General features: G+C 32.5%; 3 protein-coding genes across 9 annotated transcripts; 1 reads left to right on the forward strand and 2 right to left on the reverse strand.

The window, feature by feature from the left end:
- Positions 1-21: 21 nt before the first annotated feature.
- On the reverse strand, positions 22-9709 carry LOC144852818 (protein lifeguard 2-like). Of its 2 annotated transcripts, XM_078710817.1 has the most exons (12): positions 9622-9709; positions 8649-8824; positions 7768-7797; positions 5571-5689; positions 5104-5168; positions 4479-4535; positions 4244-4334; positions 3808-3845; positions 3300-3345; positions 2817-2948; positions 1668-1715; positions 22-1389 (listed from the first exon to the last, which is right to left on the reverse strand). In XM_078710817.1, exons 2-12 carry the CDS (start codon positions 8815-8817, stop codon positions 1243-1245), a joined length of 942 nt encoding a protein of 313 aa, XP_078566943.1. In that variant the 5' UTR covers positions 8818-8824; positions 9622-9709; the 3' UTR covers positions 22-1242. The 2 variants fall into 2 exon arrangements, with proteins under 2 accessions (XP_078566943.1, XP_078566952.1); XM_078710826.1 differs by lacking the exon at positions 7768-7797.
- A 951-nt stretch (positions 9710-10660) lies between these two features.
- Positions 10661-15140, forward strand: LOC144839528 (uncharacterized). 5 transcript variants are annotated; one of them, XM_078694953.1, is made up of 6 exons: positions 10661-10732; positions 13409-13492; positions 13685-13767; positions 13951-14073; positions 14414-14508; positions 14852-15140. In XM_078694953.1, the coding sequence occupies exons 2-6, from the start codon at positions 13431-13433 to the stop codon at positions 15047-15049; spliced, it is 561 nt and encodes a 186-aa protein (XP_078551079.1). In that variant the 5' UTR covers positions 10661-10732; positions 13409-13430; the 3' UTR covers positions 15050-15140. The 5 variants fall into 5 exon arrangements, with proteins under 5 accessions (XP_078551079.1, XP_078551063.1, XP_078551096.1 ...); XM_078694937.1 differs by having other exon boundaries at positions 10679-10745; XM_078694970.1 differs by having other exon boundaries at positions 10679-10732; positions 13427-13492.
- Positions 15141-15599: 459 nt separating this feature from the next.
- LOC144839558 (nascent polypeptide-associated complex subunit alpha-like) lies at positions 15600-19902 on the reverse strand. 2 transcript variants are annotated; one of them, XM_078694990.1, is made up of 7 exons: positions 19847-19902; positions 18432-18504; positions 17942-18027; positions 17409-17621; positions 17015-17149; positions 16484-16606; positions 15600-16161 (listed from the first exon to the last, which is right to left on the reverse strand). In XM_078694990.1, exons 2-7 carry the CDS (start codon positions 18481-18483, stop codon positions 16147-16149), a joined length of 624 nt encoding a protein of 207 aa, XP_078551116.1. In that variant the 5' UTR covers positions 18484-18504; positions 19847-19902; the 3' UTR covers positions 15600-16146. The 2 variants fall into 2 exon arrangements, with proteins under 2 accessions (XP_078551116.1, XP_078551108.1); XM_078694982.1 differs by lacking the exon at positions 19847-19902 and adding an exon at positions 19116-19256.
- Positions 19903-21210: the final 1308 nt, after the last annotated feature.

A 21210-nucleotide genomic window follows, 5' to 3' on the forward strand; every position in this document is an offset into this window, starting at 1 on the left:
ATTCTTTTACTTTATATATAGCATTTAAGTCAATAATACACAACCATAATAATCCTTTAGAATTCTGTAAAAGATTTCCTCGCAAAGGAATAATAATAATTATAATTCACATTGATTCATTAATTCTAGATTTAAAAATATTTATATATATATATATATATATGAGATTCAATTTCCTTTACTAGGTTTATAGATATAATTATTAATGCCCTAGTTTTCTGTATTTTAGATATAAGTAATTTAAACCAATATAAAGCCATACAGTATACGAGTATATACATAAATATTATTATGGTGCATTTGGACGTACTGTTTGAATAGTCGGGCAAGTAGCCTAAACTTAATGAAATATTTGAACAATATTCTCCAATGCTACATTCAGACCCACAGAGTCATGGTTTCTTATCTTACACACAAGGTGTAAGGTAATCCATGGAGTTAAGTCAGTCAACGATTCTAGTTCTGACAACATGGATCGCATTGGACCAGCAATAATTTTAATTCCAATAAAATTTGCTAGGAATACAGATAATTGTGAATGAACCAGTACTTATATATATATGCAATATGTGTAATGCAGTATATACATTTTAATGTGAACAAAAATATTCAAAAGGCAAAATTTATATGTTACACCCTCAGTGGCAAATCCTTTTACACAGGGGAAGGCAAGAGAGGTAGTAGTGGGTAGGTATAAAAGAATAAATATGTATAAAAATTAAAACTAATAAAAATATGTACTATTAAGAAAATCTCATATTCAGAATTGAAAAAACAAATTGCCTGATTTATAAGTACCTGTAGAGATAAGTGGGAGGGGAGAATACGCCACTGAACCATTACACTATTAGTTATCCAAAATGCCATTTACAATAGGAACATTTAGAAAAGAACCACTCAAAATAACAAACCAAAAAAATATCTCTAGCCACCTCACATTTTACAAAAAAAAATCACACCATTACAGCTATACTGGCAACAATAGAGTTGCCACACAATTGTCTCAATGATGGTAAATTAATGTAGCTTAATTATAATGCAATGGTTGATAATTAAAACTAACTAAAGGATAAAACTATCTGGGTATTTAATATTAAATATTTAAAGTATATCGCTATTATTTTAAACATCAAATAGACATAATTGAAATTGACGACTCAATATATTCCAACAAAACCATATATGGTATAAACCCTGAAATACAAAGCAACCTCGTAAAATTGTACTTTGAATTCAGCTAGTTTAGTTTTTGCCTCCAAAAATGGCGAGGATGAAGAGGAAGATGTACACAATATCGATGTACAGAGTGAGGGCGCCATAGATATGTTCTTCGGGGTCAAGCTCATGACGTTTTCCACCCATAATCAACTGAGTATCGTATGCTAAGAACTGAAACAAAAAATATAATAATTAGCAAATAAATATTTTGTGTAAAACAAAACATAATGATACTCAGAATATGGTAATCCAGTCTAGTAGAATCAGCTGGTAATATTGTAAATAAATATTACTAACGAAAATGTATAAGTCATTTGTGCAATCTGATCACTCTATTGACATGTTTGTGATGGCAATATTATTTTTATTAAGGAGATTTATTTATTGTAGTGCCTCATTGTCTAGTGTTTTACCTTTTACCAACAGAATTACAAATGTTAAAAACTTACCAAGCTGAAAAGAACAGCTCCAAGCCAGGCATATACTGTGTACAAAATCTAATGAAAAAATAATATATACATAGTTAAGTATTAAAGATGTATTGTCCCCCAAAAACATGAAAAATGAAGATTAATTAAATCAGACTTTGAATAGGTTATTTTGTAGTTTTAATAAAGTGAATCACATCTGAAGAAAAAAAAAGGAAAAAAATAATGTTTTCACTTATAAAATAACATGATAAATGGTTAAATTCAACCAAAAATCCATTGGCTGGCAGCCAATTTGACAATTTTTTCCCTTAAATTCCAGTTTTTTCAGGTAAATGCATTTGTTTTTCGATCCAATTTTTGGTTGAAGTCAATAACTATTATGTGACATTAAAATGGCATATTCAACAAAAAAAATTAAAAAAAATTATTTTTCAGGGGGACAATACATCTTTAAATCTAACATTCCTAGAAAGATTTGCTTAATCAAACTTCAGCATATTGCAAAGTCAATATTATATGTAGCTACATTTTAACAAAACAGTATTTGTTCTATGTAGACTCTGTAATGTTGTGCTGTACAATTCCTTTCATATTTATTGATCATAATTGTCATATTTACAGAATCACTCATTGTCATATGTAAAGTATATAAACATACAATGACAAATATATTCAACAAATCTTCACTTAGCATTATAATTTATTAGTATTCCTGATATAGAATTACTGATACATATGGTATATAATAATTTATCTCATCTGTTTTGAAAGTTGAAAACTGATGTGCAATGGGTGTGACTGATCAGGAAGTTGTCATGTGTACTGTAAAACCTGCTTGTTCAATTAAATTTAATTCAACAATAAGCTGAGCTGTTTCTTTTGAGAATTTGTCCATATAAAATCTGGCACTGCAATACTTGGTACAGTAAAGTATTGAAATCTGGCTTATTAAATGTGGAAATGTAAGCTCTCTCATTTCCTAGACGAAAACTCATGATTTCTTAAAAGTTTTTATGATGACAGGTTAAATGTCAGAGTAAAATCATTTTAAATAGTGTCCAATAGAAAATTGTCTTCATCTTATCTATATTTCTTTCTACAAATTTGTAATGACTTATTGAACATATGTTGCTCTATCATGTACATACATTAAACCTATGATCTTACCTCATTGTACGTAAAAATGGCAATGAATCCGAAGATGAATAGAGAGAGACTGAACATGAAGAGAAAGCCACCACAAAGGGTGAAGTCAAATTTGGTTTGCATTGAGAAGATGGTTACGCCAACAGTGATTCCCTACAAAATATCAAGAGAATAAAACAATACTATAACGTATTTATTTTTCAAATTGTAAATTAACTTAATTTAAAAGGTATACAGTCAACTCTCCCAATACCGAACACCTTTGGGCTGGCCTAAATGTCTGGCTTTCCGGAAAGTCTAGTATTCGGAATGTGTTTCTAATGGTAAAAATGAATTTAGGACTTTTTGGACCTCAAGAAAAGTCTGGTTTTGGGAGAGTTTCCGGTTTTCAGAGAGTCTGGTATTGGGAGAGTCGACTGTACTAATACTGCATTGATAAATATAATCTGTAAAAGTAGAAACAAAAACAGCATATTCACATTGAAAATGATATACAGTACTTACACATGTGATTCCAAAGGCAATCAGGACAGAGCTTATGTCATAAAATCTAGAAGAAATATCAATATAGTGTTCAGTACATTGTAATACGATTAAAACTTACATTAAAAAATACCTCCTGCAAACAGGATTACTCTTTTATTACTCTTTACATACAATTTCTCAAATTTTCTATAAAATTATCCACATTTTTAAGTAGAGTATCAATTGCAGTTTATTGGTCTGAGCCATGGTTAGCGACGAGGTCAGATACCTAATTATTTCAGTTTGGGTGGTGGCATGGACGCTTACTTGAAATCTCAATTTTTCTTGAACAACTTTCACTTGTTTTTATTAGCGCTTCAAACCTTTTTGTCGTTTTGCACTTTTTAAAACTCAAAATCATTAACCAGCTTGGCCTTTGATATGGAGAGAGAGGAGGAGCAGTACCATTTTTATGAATAGAGGCTTTTAATGCAATCAATTCCATAAAATCTTTTTCTATTATTATAAAATTAAAAATTATACATACGTAGTAATCATCGCCACCATGTAGGAAAGTGCAAGTGTCTGAAAAAATGGTGTAAATTAATTTATAAAAAAGTTACATAAAGTTTATACCTCCATAATAAAGGGAGGAGTTGGCCAACGATAACTAATGGGATTTTCGAAGCAAAGGCTTCGATGTGCCTATATATAGACATGATGATGTCATAGCACTACCATATTTGTGCATATCATTTCCATATTTGGGCACATCACACTTTTTTGTCACATAAAGTTTGATAGTGTAGACAGAGCTTTAGACTATTAGCTAAATTTCACAATATGTTTCAAATTTGATTAAAAATCTTTTTACAAAAAGGAAGAGCTACTTTATGTTTTCATCTCTGTATTTAATAATAAACTGCCAAAAAAAAAAAAAAATACAGAAAACAACATCAATTATATGCAAACAAATTACTTACAAAAATAGAGAGGGCGATGATATTATGCGGGCTTTTGCGACGGACACTGCTACAGCAGACAAGTGCTATATAGGTTGACAGAAATACCACGCTAAAATGAAAACATTGAACAATTTTATATTATTTTATTTGGAAATCGTACATAAATATTTAGGTGCCTGGCTCTGAATTTTAAAAAGATCGAATAAATAATAATATAGATTTTTTCATTTTTATGTAATAATTAACAACTTACTATGACACATAGTACATCCAAATTCCATCGTTCTGTACCCAATCTTTGACACCATCACTACAAGAATAACAAAAAAATATTACCACATGTAAGTAAGAAATAAAAGAACTGAGGGGTTGTTAATATAAATATAATAATAAATCGTTTTTTGTTTGTTTCAGGTCAGAATAATAATTTTAAATATACACTTGATCTTATTATTTGATGCAGTATGCTTAATATAGCTTTAATTTGCACCTATTGTACAAAATTGTTACACAATGTGCATACAGTGATAAGGAAACAGTAAGCTTAAGTTAAGGCCAACTCAGACAGCGCCATACAACGAATCATCTCATCAGGAGAAAATAAAACATGTTTAATGTTCTCATGACGACCTAAAAACTGTGCCCAGTGCTACAGTATCTCAAGACCACTCAATCTTCAACAGCACGAACGAGTCAAGACGTTTCGTCCGGCCTCACCGTACGATGCTGTCTGAGTTGGCCTTTAGCTGGTTCCAGTCCCTGTACAGTATATAAGCAAGTCTAGTTTTGTTTAAAGAGAATTATGTTGAATATAGCACAAAAAAAACATGTTAAAGATATGTTAATATTCCAATATAAACAAGCCATAAAAAACTTACATAAGGTAGACCAAAGCAGTTATTCCAAATGTCACTAGCAACTGAATGCTAAGTGTTATATATACCTAAAAGAAATATTTTTTAGTATAGTTCTACAATAATAAGTAATATTCATGGGGAAAGGCCAAGATGTTTAGAGAATGCATTAAAATATTACAATTAATTAGTTGTACAGTATTATTATTAGTGTAGTACTAGTACTGTAGTTCAGTACATTAAGATGGAATCATAGAAAAAAGATTTCAGGATAGTTTCAAGACAAAAGAAAAGTGTATTTAATAAGGTTTATTGCAAATAGCTTGATTTCATGAGGAACGTCATTGCACAATGAATGGTGGGAAGGGATTGGGAGCAACAGCACCACCGTATACTAAAAACTTTATATACTGGTGGTGGCGGTATTGCTCCCAATTCCTTCCCATAATGCAAAGCTCATGCTATTTGCGATAGACATTATGAAGAATTACCTTCCGAATGAACAACCGCCTAACAGCCTTGTTGTCAAAGTTGCGACTGGTAAAACCACCAGTTTCTGCATCAGAAGAGGACACTGGGACGTGGGTAGGTGGAGGGGCCGTTGTTGCTCCTATTCAGAAAAAATGAAATTTAGTTATTATCTTTTTGTAATAACGAGTAAGGTTGTTGTTAGTTAGTCATGTTTAAAGCTCTGTCTACACTATCAAATTAGTTTGACAAAAAAGTGTGATGTGTCCAAATATGGTAGTGATATTCTCAAATATGGTAGTGATATGATATCATCATGTCCATATATGGGCACATCACATTTTTTTGTCACATAAAATTAGTGTGGACAGAGCTTTAGAGTATTTACAAAAAACTAATTCAATGTATCCATGTACACTCAACATTAAAGTATATAATAAAAATAATCATTTAATTATTTGGATTAATTATAAACGATGGAGTTTAAACAATTAACAAAAAGTGGTTCAAAAACAATTTATTTTGTGATTGACGGCACATCATTCAAGGAGCAATGATAAAGTGTATAGCGTGCATGAATATTTAAACAATACAACTACAGCAAAAATGTTGTTTTAATCTATCATTTTGCCAAAAAAAAAATGAAAACCATGGAACTAAACATAATGAATTGACCTACATGTAATAATAATTTGCTGAATGTGAATATGTATGTCTTTAAACATTGTGTGTTTACATTAGTAATTATTTGTAATTATATTTGACGATGTTTGCCTTTCATACTTGATTGCATATGGCCTCATTTTACTGGTTGTATCTTCGTAGCAGAATGCGCAATATCTAATTTTTCCTAACAAAAGCATATTAATTTTTATTTTATTTCATTAAAACTTACAACACGGGTAATGAAAGTTAATGTAATGCAAAATACGAGTAAAACATGGTTGTCTCTCAATTTATACATCTGTTTCACACACTAAAAAATTAACGAATCATGCAAGACTAAGCTGATGACTCATGAATAATTCATGAGTCAAATACAAATATGGATTAAATATAAATCAAGTCATTATAATTTGTCTGAAATAATAATTGAAACATCAATGACAATTAAAAAGTGAAACTTTATAATATTTTTTGTTTCATCTATTTCACATTTATTTTTATTGTATATTGTAAAAAATTCTATTTTTATTGTTTATAAATGAAGGAAATAAATGTTATTTTGATTGATTTAATCAAGTTTTTGATAATACTGTACTATCGGTAAAAAACGTACATGAATTAACTTAGCATGTAAAGCTTGTGCAAATGTCTGAAAAATATTCATGAGAATTCAAAGGTAAAAATAGCAGTGTAGCCGACTAAACCACCGACAACCTTTGCCGGTCTACAGCTCTGTGCAAAATAGCATAGCAACTTTTTTTTACACTAAGATGATTAATGATTAATACAGTAGAACCACTCTTTTGGGAATCCCTAATTAAAGGGACACTTTCCGATAAAACAATATGGCCAAATCCCTATAAGAGGACACATTGTTAGGTCCTAAAAGTACCCCTTAATAGAGGTTCCACTGTACTTGAATCTTTTCTTGTTAGCATATGTATATATTAGTTATAATCTAACATTGGTGTAGCAGCAATATCATTTACCTGTAGATGATTAAAATGAGAATGTATTCTAGCCAGTAGTACAGCATGAAAAAAAACCCAAAAAACAAGCTGCTAGCCCCTGTGATACAGTACAGTAGCAATGCTGTGTTAGAAGGGGCTACAGTAATTGGCATAACTCTTGCAATATTCCTGAGAGTGAAAGAGTTGTCGAACATTGAAAGTAATCATGTGTTAATAGCTTAGATCTTAACTCACTCACACAAATCATATGAAATTCTGTTTATTTATAGGTTTATTATTTTGACATTAGTGAGATTTATGGATAATTTATAGGTTGAATTGAAATCTTAAAATCCGTAAATTATAAAATGTCTATATAAACTATGGTAACTCTAATGGTTTATGAGTATGTTTAGTGAAAAAATGTCACATTCAACATCAAAATTGTACAAAACATGTTTATATTACCAATACACTTGTTGATTAATGAAGTTAATTGCCAATCATAAAATCAGATGCTAATAAAAGTAAGGACAGACAATAATAGAGTAACTAAAAAGTGCAAGCACTAATTTATTTATGTTAAGGTTGTAGCAGTTCTTACCTTGAGCTACAGAGGGGTAAGCAGGATCACCTTGTGGGTAACAGTAGGAAAGCAGATAAGAAATACAGTATGTAACACAAAAATATCATTTTATTCCATTAAGGTTAATAAGGCATAAAAAAGATGTTGATAGAGCTACTGTTGCTAATCTTTTTATTTTTCCATGATCGAAATCAAAATATATGGTTTGCTTATTTTTTAGGCTGCCTGTAAACTCAAATGAGTATTTAACTACTCACAATGGTTGGTGTTGCATCATTTAATTTTATTGATATACAGAAAGTTACTGTATAATGGAGCTTATGATGTCAGCTACTATACTAATTTGGTTTGGCAATTGTCTTTTTTGCATATGATGTGCAATTGAATATTTTTTTTGGCTTTGTGCAGAAAAAAAATGTTTACAGCTGGGCTACGACTTGGACAAACGGCATAATGCATTATTTACTGTTCTAGGTCTCAGGTCATTGTAAATCAAAAGCTCCATATTGTGAAGAAACAAATAACTTTCTATAGGAACATAATTTGTACTATATGTATACAAAACAAATATTGACTGTCAGGTTTATGGTTCAAATTATACATCTTATTCTCTTTTGGGTTATATTGTAATTTGCACACATGCCCTTCAACCTAGTATAAATATTTGTATGATGACTAATAATACAATTTAATTTCTGTACAATTGAATGTACTGTAGCTAGTCCTATGCAAGTACTAATCAAAATTGAAATAAGTCAAATCAGGATTAAGGAGGAAAACAAGTTATCACCAGCACATTTATAAATTAATTAAAAGAGGAAAATAATGTTAAAAATGTATTTAAAATAAAATGTCAAGAATACAAAAATTAAACAGTAAAATCATGTTTTAAAACCTACCATAGCCTTGTGGAGTATAAGGTGTGTCAGAGTAGGCAGTGGGTGGATATGCGGCATTTGGTGGATATGCAGGATCAGAATACCCGGCTGGAGGATATGGCGCACTTGGGTAGGTTGGGCCGTAACCTTCTTGTGACTGCTCATAACTCGGAGGCTTTGGTTCAGTCATGGCTGACCTTTGAAAGAAAAACAAACGGTGATTAAAAATTAAATTATATTTTAAAAGTAAACTTTAATTTATTATTAAGCTTAATTTGAACTAAAATGCAAGAACGCAAGTGAAGTGACAATGCAAGGAATTTGACCAGTCATGATGATGGATCCATCGCATATGATTAATGTAATGATACTAGGCATCTTTCTTTATCAATTTTAAATTAAATTCTGTGTACAATTCGGAAATGAAATGGAGCCAAAAAATGTTGTTACAGATGAGATGAATATGAAATGAAATATACTGTGAATTTGAGGCCTAATCTACTTAATACTCCATAGGCGCTAATGCACTTTTTCACCCCATCCTCAAATCAAATTTATAATTATTTTCCAATTTTTTTATATAAACTTGCTGTACATATAATATATTATAATTATTTATATAACACAGTTTACCATACTAAACTTTACTTTTCGTCCTTTGATATAGTAAAAATAACGTTTATTTGCGCAACATTTCGTCTCGCCCATTTTTCAAGGCCCTAGATAGGTCTGGTCAGGGTTTAGTTAGGCTAGCATATCCATCCAGACCTAGGCCTACGTCCTAGGCACTCTAGTCCGACCTTGCATAGGTCCTCTAGCTAGGTCTAGCCTTTAGTAATAGGCCTAGATTGTAAATAGTGTAATAATAAAATAGGCTAGGCCCAGCCTTACTGGACCCTTACGGTTTGTTGGCCTACGTTAGTAGTGTTTTTGGCCTAAATATGATAGAATATAACATACATTATAAACATACAAATTAAATAAATCTTCCTACTTTGTGTTCAGATCCGTTTTCTACCAAAATAAGGTGTTTTTTACGGTTCGACTTCGAAACGTTTTCTGGAAGAAAAAAAATACACGGTCGGCGGCGGTAGAAGAGATATTTGGCCGAGGCCGCGCCCTCACACGTCAAAAAGGTAAATTGGTATACCATTATGGAGCGCCGAAAGTGCCGTCAGAGCTCTCTGTCTACACTAAAAAAATGTGATGTGCCCATATTTGAGCATGATGATGTCATATCAATACCATATTTAGGCATATTACGACCAACTTTATATCACACTTTTTTTTGTCAAACTAGTTTGAATGTAGACAGAGCAGCTTAAGGCCAGGTATAGATACAGAGCAGATAGAGCATGACGAAGTCGTTGATGTTTACTAATTATTTATTTGGATCTACACCTTTTAATCGGTGACAGAGGGCAGACTATAGTACAAAGGTGTATCCTTCAAAATAACAATACAACATTTTTTTTTTTAATTAACGAAAGCAATGGCGAAAAGCAAAATAAAGAATACAATAATAAAAAACAGTGGATCGATCCAAAAACAGTTGTACAACTCCATGTTATAACTACTAAAACAACCCATTCCCACCCGGTCCTCCCAACACATTTTAGTACTTTTACAAATTTATAATGTACATAAAAATTGTTCACAAATAGTGTAGAAAGAAACAAGTACATCAAATATAATAATATTTAAGGATTTCAGTGACTCCAGCACGAAATTTCCATTCTCGGTTTTTTAGTACAAAAACTATCAACAATTCACACTCTGTATCAATAAAAGATCTCAGCATCCCAAAATATATTTGTCATTTTCATAAGATGTATAAAATGTATCAAACAGCTCTTTGTTGCCACTTTGATAGGACCATGTATAAATGAATAATTCTTCATTACTATATGTTTATGTACTGCTTAAAGTTGGACAATTGAGGACGAAATGACAAACAGAAGGCAGTAGAAGCGTTCCATACTGTACGTCAAAAAGAAGAGCAAACTGGAGAGGGCGGATGCCACTTCCTTCTTGAAATTTCATTTTGTAAACATTAATAGGGCGAGTGACGTGAATGTGTGCACGTGGATACAATATTCATATTGGTAATTTTAACCGGTAATTTTGGTAGGCCTAGGCCTAGGCCTAGTGTAAATAAATCCAATTTGGAAGTGTACATATATAGGCCTAGTTTAATCCTAGATAGCTAGGCTAGTATCTAGTAGTAGGCCTAGGCCTCTAGCTAGTTTTAGTTTTAGCTAGGCCTAGGCTAGTCGGGATCCAGTCAAGTCGCCCCATCGCAAAGTCGCCTCATACAAAGTCGCCCAATACAAAGTCGCCCCATCGCAAAGTCGCCCCAAAACAAAGTCGCCCCGGCACAGTCGCCCCATCGCAAAGTCGCCCCATTACAAAGTCGCCCCAACGCAAAGTCGCCCCATCGCAAAGTCGCCCCATCGCAAAGTCGCCCCATCGCAAAGTCGCCCCATCGCAAAGTCGCCCACGGTTTTATTTCTGTATGATTATGAAGCGCCGCCGCTAGTAGTACGCTGTTTTAATCATATCGGTTGCGTTTGATATCGATTGCGTTGTTACTTTGGTCGCGCTAAATGTCGCATACATTATAATGTTTATCCTATTAGCCTATATACATAATTTGTGTTTTAATTTTTATTTTACAGGTTTTAATGGAGTGATGTGCTTTTAAAAATCATTAAAAAAATACTCCCTTGTTTGAAAGTTCTAAAAAGATTATCCCTGATTTATAGTTTCGAAAATGTTAATTTAATATGATTTTAAAATTAGTTACCAGAGCCACAATTACGAATCTTTCTTCAACCTACGCGTGGATACCAGCTCAATTTTTAGGATAATATAATAAATGTATAAATGTGTAGTAGGCCTTCGTATAGATTTACAGTAGTTAAAACAATAACAGTGTTGTAAGACAATGAGTGTTATAGGCTACTTGATCATTTTGCATTTATTGACAAGTTATGTGTCTTAATTTTATGACTTTTCAAAATGAAGAAAAAAAAAAAAAATTTCATCGCCGATATGATTGTTTTACATGCAGGTATTTTAGTAAAATTTAAAACGCTACATATTGACCATGGAAAAACCATCGTACAGTATCGTGTGCGTGTTTTTTAAAAAGGGGAATCCCCGACGGTCAGCAGAAAGACGTAGCAGCTGTGAGGAAACAGATACCAGAAGGCGCAGCTCCGATTGGTTTCAGAGTTTCAGATGGCGAGTCGCCTTTTATTCAACAGCACAATGATCATTTTACTGAAGAAATTCTTTTCAACCCTTTTGGTTATAGAACATTCTAATTATCATGCCTAATAAATATCCTCATATCGGGTGTTTATTTAATTTTAATTTAAACAAGACAGAGACACGGAGTAATACGTACACGGACGTACGACGAATACACACACGCACGTCATCATTTACGACATATAGTGGTGATATGATGCAATTTTATAATGGATATAATGATGGGATTGCCTTTCAAGGCTTACAATCAATGTTCATTGTAATACTATGTATATAATAGTAAACTGAATGTTTATAAATAAATTGTTTTACGTAATTTGTTGCATATAAAATAAAAGACACAGACGCAGCCTACGTTTCCTATAAAATATTTCACATTTAAATAATTATGTACTGTTAAATGACATTACATTATGCTGGATAATACTATAATCTTAAACTATGTTTACAAATTGTCATTTTTTAAGGCACACATCTTTCTCATCATACTGACCTGTAAAATAAAAACAAAAATCAATTATTAATATAGGCCTAATAATAATAAATATTCATCGACCAAAGTAAAAATAATCTAGATAGTATAACATCATTTTATCGCGACCAAAATTAAACGCGACCGATTTCGAACGCGACTGATATCATCGTAAAACTCCGGCGGGGTTTCCCCATCTTCAGATGATGCGTTGTAGTGCGACAACGGCGGAGTAATTACGGGGGTTTCCCTCTGGTAAGCTAGCACGTTAGTGCGACCGCGGAGTGATTAGTCGGGGTTTCCTCTCTGATGATCGGGGTGCGTGACGATCGTGTAACCTGAGACTACATGGCGGGACTTCCCCTTTTATGCATATACGTTCCGTGTTATTTTGTGTATCATTGCGACATTTTACGCACTTGTAAACTATTTTTTAACGTTTTGGGGCGACTTTGCGATAGGGCGACTTTGCGATGGGGCGACTTTGCGTTGGGGCGACTTTGCGATGGGGCGACTGTGTCGGGGCGACTTTGTTTTGGGGCGACTTTGCGATGGGGCGACTGTGTAAGGGGCGACTTTGTATGGGGCGACTTTGCGATGGGGCGACTTGACTAGCATCCGGCTAGTCTACACACACGGAGTCTACACACAGCATCAGCACACTACTAACTCTACTTATACTACCTCTCTAGCTAGCGATCTAGCCTAGTAGTACTAGCCTAGGCCTAGTAGTAAAGAAGGCCGGATGTAGGCCTACTATTAAAGTCTACTACTAGTTAACTAGATAGAAAGTCTTCGGATAAGTCTTCTACCTAGAGAGGTTAGGGCTTCAATTTGTTTTCTTATTAAAAATTTGAGTATTAAACGCAATCTGTATTGTATGTATTGAAAACTTTTAATTATAATTTATATACATTCAAATACCCGTTTAAATTATTAATTAAATATTAAAACCTCAAAATGGCATGTTTCAGCCTAAATGAACAGGACATCTTACCCCAACTTGATCAATGTCCCCATATTGTTTTTATAGGTGTGTGCTCATTTTCAGAATAATGACAGAACAAACTGAGAAGAATTCAGCTCCCATGCCAAGTAGAGCAGAACGCAGAAAACAGTGAGTTCTATGACTGAAGATTGAGCAATACAATTATCAAATGTTCTTGCCTATTAACTTACCTAATTAATGATTAAGTTGATGTGTCACCAGTGAAGTACATTAATCCATTTGCTAATAATGACATTATGGTTAAAAGTAGAATTGAAAGCATTTCAAATATTATAATATTTATTCTTTTTTTGCTATTAGATGGTGGTCTGCAAAGAAAAAAGAGACTACAGACGGAGAGGAATCAACAACACATACGACGGAGATTGAATCAAAAGTTGAAAGTAATTACAGTAATATTCTGCATATTCTTGCTGTCATACTAGGTTGATTCTGATATTAATTTAAATGGAAAGACTTTAAAAATGAATTGAGTGTGATTAACATAAGTAAAAATGCAGTGTGTGATATCCGATTAACAACAAATTCCAGTACAAAATTAATATTTATTTCATTTTTGCTTTTAGATAACAAAAAAGTGAAACATGAAGGTATGGTGAAGAAAAGCCATAAACATTATTGCCTTTTTATTGGTAATTTACCATATGGTGTGACGAAAGAAGAAATAGAAAATCATTTTGAAACGGCTGGTAAAATTCTTACTAACAATGTTTAGTTTAATACTACAAAATGTATGAAATGTTTCCATTATTTAAACCAGGATTTTGAAAGGGCCTAAAATAGTGAAATGAAGTGCTTAAATTCATTAGATTTCCTATATTTGCATTACTATTATTACAAATTTATAGATAGGGGGTCCGGGCTGGCTGACACCCCCCTCGAATCTGCCCCTGTAAACCTCCAGATTGGTACAGTATATTGTGAATTATGTTCCCAAAAAATATTGGTTAATATGAAATGTTTGTAATGTAGTGGAATAAAATTTAGAAAGTTACCGATTGAATATATATATTTTCGTTAAAATCTTAGGAACCGTCATAGCTGTAAGGCTAGCTACAGAGAAGGCGACAGAGAAGCCTCGAGGGTTTGGTTACATAGAGTTCAAGACATCATCTGAATTTATGGTAAGCAAGATGGATTTGAGCAAAAAGACAGCTCAGGAGTATTATGTGGAAAATAAACACTTTAATTCAGACTAGTTATTTCTGAGACCCCATTTCACATCTTTTTTTTGTGATTTGATGAATAAATGTATTTACACATGTAAGTTGGTACCTACCCAACAAAGTTTGTGATAACTGCCCACCATGAAACCAACTTGTCCAGTTAAATAACCAAGCCTCAATTAACAGACCCTATGTTAGCCACCTTTGTAATTTTTGGATCCCAAAACATGACCATGCATTACCCACTCTGCCAAGGCCACTAATATTAAAAGATATTATTTTAAAATGTTCCTTTCAACAGAATGCTCTCAGTTTACATCACACAGTATTAAAAGGAAGGAAGATAAATGTGGAAATGACAATGCCTGGAAAGGGAACCAGTCAAATGAGAAAGGAAAGGCTAAAGTGGAAAAATAAATCAATGGATAGATTTAGGAGAAAAAGAACACATGGCAACCAAGGTGGTGGTCCGAATCGAGCAAAGATGCAGAAAACATGACAGTGGTAGCATTATTTGATAAACTGTAGTCTGTATATTTACAATATACAGAATTGATCAACTGAAGTGAAATAAATGATTTATTTAAGAATTTAGTGATGTCAAGTTTTTGAAAATGAGTTGCTTTTTCATTCTAGATCAACCAAAATGGTGAACATTTCTGGTTGCTTGAACCGGTGATATAAGAGATTCAAAATTATATCATTTAATTTAGCAACATTAGAGATGTACTCATGAGGACAAGTGATCTAAACAACAAAAATGAAGAGAATTTTTGCTCATCAGTACTGCATATTCCACATTCAGGTCTAAAAACAATGCACTACACTGTCTAATCACATTTGAAAGCATAAGTCTATTTTGGGCTAAAATTAAAAAACAATATATTCACTTCACACCGTTTATTTGATTGTTATCAGACATGGAATAAGATTTGGAATGGCTAGTACAGTGGGTATAATATTAGTTTATGGAAACAAGGTCGCTTCTCTCTTTAGACCAATTCCACACAAATTTACTACTGTACAATAACAAATTGTCCATATTACAATCAAGTTGTAAGCTTGTTTATTCTACTGTTTATGATTGGCTGCGACAAAGTAAAAAGATAATAATTCTACAAAAGTGTATATTGGCGGTAAAGTTTATGTTTTCACTTCTACAACATACTGCAAACCTTTAATGCAAGTGTAAACAGGCCAAAATAAAGCTACTAATGTTGTGAAAGTCATTAACAAATAATTGTGATTTTTCTTTTTACTGTATAACAAACTCCATGTTTTCTCGTATATGGATTGATAATGGCAAAAATAAAGCTGCTATCATTGTAAGGAAACGTCATTAAAAAATACTGTATCCCCAAGACTGTTCAAAGTCTACAAACATTGTATTCTTATACTATATATATTGTGTGCTAAGTTGTACTGTATAAAATTAGTAAACATCGGCATATAAAAATGAGGAAAGAATTGGGGTGTTTTTTTGCCCTTTACAGTTGTTATACATTATTATGTCTGCATGCTAGCCAAGCTTCTACAGTTGTCTTGTTTTGAGTTTTTTTTTAATACGTTGTACCGTTCTTCGTTAACTACTCGTTACTACATCGTTAACTCCTGTAAAATAAACAGAATGATGATGTTTAATAAGCCATAATTAAAAAAATCTGACATAGTCAACTGGAGCTAGCCTGGCCACAATATCCAGTTTTCCTAAAAATGTACTTTATCCCATAAATTGTAAAATGCTTGCAATATAAGAGCCTTTGGATCAAGAATCCGGTTTGAGGTGTCATAGTTGGTTCACCAGGATCAAAATTTGCGCATTCGTGAATAATCAGCAAATGTTTTTATTGATATTCTGTTCTATAACCAGCAACCGATTTTGTTTCTATACCGGTTTGTGAAAACACAATAAACTTGAAATAAAACTACTTACCATAATAGCATTAACTATGTCATTTTGATTGTTTTTCAGTGCTTTTACTGCCTTTCCTTTACTAACATTGGCTTGAGAAACAACAAGCTCAACATCTTTTTGTTCAACTCCTGAATCGTCAATCTAAAAGATAAAAAGTGTAGAACAGTTAAAACATCAGCAGTAATACTGGTGATTGCTTGTAAGCCAATTGTTGTTGTTTGTTTACTACATCTTTTGTTTTTTAGGCAAATTGCCAAGGATAACCATAGTTCAATCACTATCCTCCTTCTTAAAGGTGGCAATCCTGTTCACAAGACAACATATACACAAGCTGCTCTACATAAACAAAGTCTTATTACAAGTCTTGCCTTGTAATAACTGGCAAGTATACCCGCCCAAAAAGTGTGATGTGCCCAAATATGGTAGTGATATGCCCAAATATGGACATCATCATGTCCATATATGGGCACATCACATTATTTTTGTCACATGAAGTTTGAAAGTGTAGACAGACATTTAAAAATGCTCAATAAATAGTAAAATACATACATCTTCTTCATCACTCTCCTCCTGTATCGTTGGGGTAAGAGCTGCTGCGGCATCGCTAGATAGCGCTTGGGCTGCGTCTGGTGCCTTGAACTTCTCTGCGGCATTGATTTGTGCTTGCTGACTCATATCTTCAATCTAAATAAAATTTAATAAAACGTATGTTATTAATTTACTTATTTATTTCATATTATATTTTCCTTAAGCCCGATTTCTATTTTTAATATCAAGTATTCATTTTGTCCTTTTATCACTTTATTTCAGGTTTTCTCTGGGGCAGATCAAGGATTCTTTAAACAGGATAATGCTAACATAACAATATTAACACTCTGTCAAAACTAGATATCAAAAAGAAGTTCATAATAGTTCATTTTAGCTGTCACAGTGCAATACAAACCTTAGCTTCTCCAAAGACCACATATGTATCTGATGCAGGACTTTTATATACATCTGGGTCTTGAATGACAAAAAGAATATTTTTGGACTTCTGTATGGTTACCCTCTTTACTCCAGAAATGGCTTTTAATGATAGTTTGCTCATAAATTTCCTTGCTTTCTTCTCACTTCTACTTTGTTTTGCTTTACTTACAGGTTCTTCGTTGATTCCCATCTGAAAAGAATTTAAAAAAAAAACTTTAGCAAATGACAAAATATGCAGTAGAATAGAATTTCAAAATCTGAGCTGTCCACTAACCAAATTAAGTACAAAACATGCTCTATTCAATGCTATCATAAACAAGCTCATTTACGGCCTTCAGGACACAAAAAGACTTCAGTAAAGAAGGTCTGTCTACACTATCAAACTTTATGTGACAAAAAAATGTGATGTGCTGAAATATAGTAGTACAGCACATTTATTTGTCACATAAAGTTTGATAGTGTAGACAGAGCTTTATTGGCCAAATGAAATGATTTCAACTTAGAATTTACTTGTGAAGACAGTTGAGAGACATTTCCTGCTGTGTCTAATCCTCCTGTAGATTCATCACTCTCAGATTCAGTTCCAGAATCTGCAACTAAAAAAATACATTGGTTATTGAAAATAGACATGTGGATGGTGTACGAAACACTGGAAAAACAATGGTGGTTGAACTAAAGCAAATAAGCAACCACAGCTTGTTCTTGTGGGCTTTCAGATGGTTTTTATTTAAGATCTATTCTATGCCTGGAAAGTATTGTTTAAAAGAAAAATAGTGCTGTGTTGAAGTTAGGCTTGATGGAAGGGTGAAGGATCAAGTTTTCCCTCCAAAGACAATTACATCCATGTACCTTTTTTAGCTGATTCATTTGCCACAAGAGATACTTCTAATGGGACCTTATTGTCACAAGTATGGTACTTGTCAGAGGATTGGTATTAAACAGTAATAGTAATGTTTCAACTTATCTTATAATTAACAAAACAAATTTTAAACAATGGTACCTGGTTCTTTTGTTGGCTCTTGTTGAGTGGTTGCTTCCGTTTCTGCAGGCATTGTCTATGTTTATTGTTTTATCTGAAGAAAATAAGATGGTCACCTTACAATAAAATAAATTACAACAAGGCCTAGGCCTAGAGGTAGTACCGATTTACAGTCTTACATTGATGAAATAGAAAGTGAAAGGTTTTATAAACGATATGATTTATACTGTAGCCTACCAACATACTTAGGTCTAGCTAGGCCTACATACAGTACAGTACAAATTTCAATATAGGCCTAGTAAAATATTAGAACTGTAGTTCTACTACTAGAGGCCTATATATTTACTTCTTTCACACACACACACCCACTCCCCCGACACTCTGGCTTAACTGCCAAATATTTCTTTTATTTAATATAAAGAGATTATCTTTACTTATTATGTGTAGGCCTACTAGAATACATAGTAATAAATAAAACGCACTACAGTAAAAGTAGTCTGTCTAGTACTAGGCTAGGCCTCCGCTACCTCACTCACTCATGGTTTTACACCACCATCAGCAGCGGCCATGCTAACCATTATGCAAGAATGATGATGGGATTATATTTTTATTTAAACAAGAAATTATGAATACATTAAGTTACAAACAAATAACTATCATTTCAATTTGTATTTCTTGAAAGTTTTATACGTAGATTATACTTACAAATACGTGATATAAAGCAGATTTTAATCAACAATTTATAACGAACCACAACCTTGTTTTCGTTAAAGTTTAAAGGTTATCTCAACAATAGTCTTTACAATCCAGCCAGCTAACGAACTATTTAATGTGGTGACGGACGGCTGTACCAATCGTCTACCATTAGCATACTGTATGTACTGTAGATTTATATCGGTGGATTGCCGTTTTAAATACATTATATAACACTGTGGGCCTACAATAATATTTATAATAAGACTATTGAAAAATAATTAAAAGATTCTAGTCATAATACAATAAAATAATCACCCACCCGAATTTGAGGCGCCAAGTAGGCCTATAATTAAATCATGGAGGTATAAAATTAGATAATTTTAATTATACCTCCATGATTAAATTAATATTCAGTTCACTGGTCCAAGTTCTGGAATAAACGTATCATCCTATCAAAATTGACTTACGACAAATTTTAATAAATAATTATGACCAGAAGAAGAATCATGAAACCATCTCATAAGACTAAATGTCAATCATTAATAAAGGACAAGAATTTATTTTTTAAACATTTAGTTAAAATGGAAGCAGTAGGGGTCATAGGTACGGGCCAAGATTACATGTTTTTAAAATACAGATTTTCACAAAGAGTAATATTCGGAAGGGTGTAATGTTGTTGCAGCTGAAATGGTGAACTAAAAAACTTGAGTGTGCATTTAGCCGAAACTTTTCTCACTTACATCAATTCTGCCTTAGGACTGTGATGCGCATATTAAAATAATTGGTATCAAAAAGTAATAGATGTATTGTCCCCCTGAAAAAAAAAATTTAACATTTTGTTGTTGAATATGAAATTTTAATGTTACATAATAGTTATTCAATTTTACTAAAAACTTGATCGAAAAAAAAAATATTTACCTTAAAAAACTAAAATTTAAAGCAAAAAATATTCATGGTTTTTTGGTTAAATTTAACCGTTTATTTATAAGTGAAAACATTATTTTTTTGTATTTTTTTCTTCTACGAAAGCTGCAAAATGGACTATTCAAAGTCTGATTTTATTAATCTTCATTTTTTATGATTATAAGGGACAACACATCTTTAAAGTTTAACATCATTTTCACATTATTCTACAATGGCGGCCATTCTGACAAAACCGTCGCTTATGATACATTTCCGAAGAAAATGTCTTATCACTCACGACAAATATTATTCCTCGCATCTTTAGCTTACGTCAGGATATCCAAGGAAACATTGTGCTACATATATGTTTGCTATGAATAAGCCATTATCATTATCATATAGGGGTTTTGAGTCTTAGGTACACAATTAGTTACATTTTAACCAGGTTTCAACCGGACTAAATAAGTCACATGACAGGCGGCTGGTAATACGTTTCAAAGTTCAGTCCTCCAACAACCAAATTTACTTAGGGATTAGCAGAAGAATATACATTTTAAAAGGTAAGAATATTGTAAAATAATTGAAGAAATATTCAATATTGAAATATAATAATTTCGTAATTTTGTGTAGACCATGCTTTTGGATGGTCCGACCGGCAATACTGTATGTGTGGTTATAGGATAAAAACGCCTGCCCACTAATGACACACTTTACACATTCAAAGTCCATTATATGAATGGATAAGATATTCATCTGCTCAAAAAGTACAACGTCGATTTCAACAAAATGGAGAAAACAGACCGATTCCTTAGTCTAAACTCTATAAAGGTTACGGAACTTCAATGTGTCGAAGTGTATTGAAAAGGTTGATATTATAAAAGAAGTTTATTTCTCTAACATAAATCATACAGTCAGTCTTTATGATAATATTGTTATACCAACAATAATGTATGATCATTAAAATGACCATGTGCCCGTTGAGGATTTGTAAGTTAGTTGCTACCCACCAAAGTTAGCGATAACTGTACAAAACCAATTTTTCCGGAGTCTCGGATCCATAAAATAAGACAACCCGTTATATAAACATTTTATATAATAGCTACAAATATTAATGAAATGATCATTGAAATACATAATGTAATGTAGTGTATCAATTTTTTAAAACTTCAATTAATTTTTTTTGTTTAGATGGCTGATCCAA

Source organism: Antedon bifida, chromosome 1, assembly GCF_963402885.1.
Source record: "Antedon bifida chromosome 1, ecAntBifi1.1, whole genome shotgun sequence".
Lineage (NCBI taxonomy): Eukaryota > Metazoa > Echinodermata > Crinoidea > Comatulida > Antedonidae > Antedon > Antedon bifida.

Excerpts from the sequence above, each read along its gene's own strand:
- LOC144852818 (XM_078710817.1), bottom strand. The coding sequence starts at position 8,817 with ATGACTGAACCAAAGCCTCCGAGTTATGAGCAGTCACAAGAAGGTTAC. Across the intron at positions 3,346-3,807 it reads ATGGTGGCGATGATTACTAC|ATTTTATGACATAAGCTCTG; the intron begins GTATGTATAATT and ends TATTTCTTCTAG. Across the intron at positions 1,390-1,667 it reads GAGCTGTTCTTTTCAGCTTG|TTCTTAGCATACGATACTCA; the intron begins GTAAGTTTTTAA and ends TTTTTGTTTCAG.
- LOC144839528 (XM_078694937.1), top strand. The coding sequence starts at position 10,702 with ATGTGTGCACGTGGATACAATATTCATATTGGTAATTTTAACCG. Across the intron at positions 10,746-13,408 it reads CATATTGGTAATTTTAACCG|GTGTGTGCTCATTTTCAGAA; the intron begins GTAATTTTGGTA and ends TTGTTTTTATAG. Across the intron at positions 14,509-14,851 it reads AGACATCATCTGAATTTATG|AATGCTCTCAGTTTACATCA; the intron begins GTAAGCAAGATG and ends TCCTTTCAACAG.
- LOC144839558 (XM_078694990.1), bottom strand. The coding sequence starts at position 18,483 with ATGCCTGCAGAAACGGAAGCAACCACTCAACAAGAGCCAACAAAAGAA. Across the intron at positions 18,028-18,431 it reads AGAGCCAACAAAAGAACCAG|TTGCAGATTCTGGAACTGAA; the intron begins GTACCATTGTTT and ends GTATTTTTTTAG. Across the intron at positions 17,622-17,941 it reads TCTCTCAACTGTCTTCACAA|ATGGGAATCAACGAAGAACC; the intron begins GTAAATTCTAAG and ends AATTCTTTTCAG.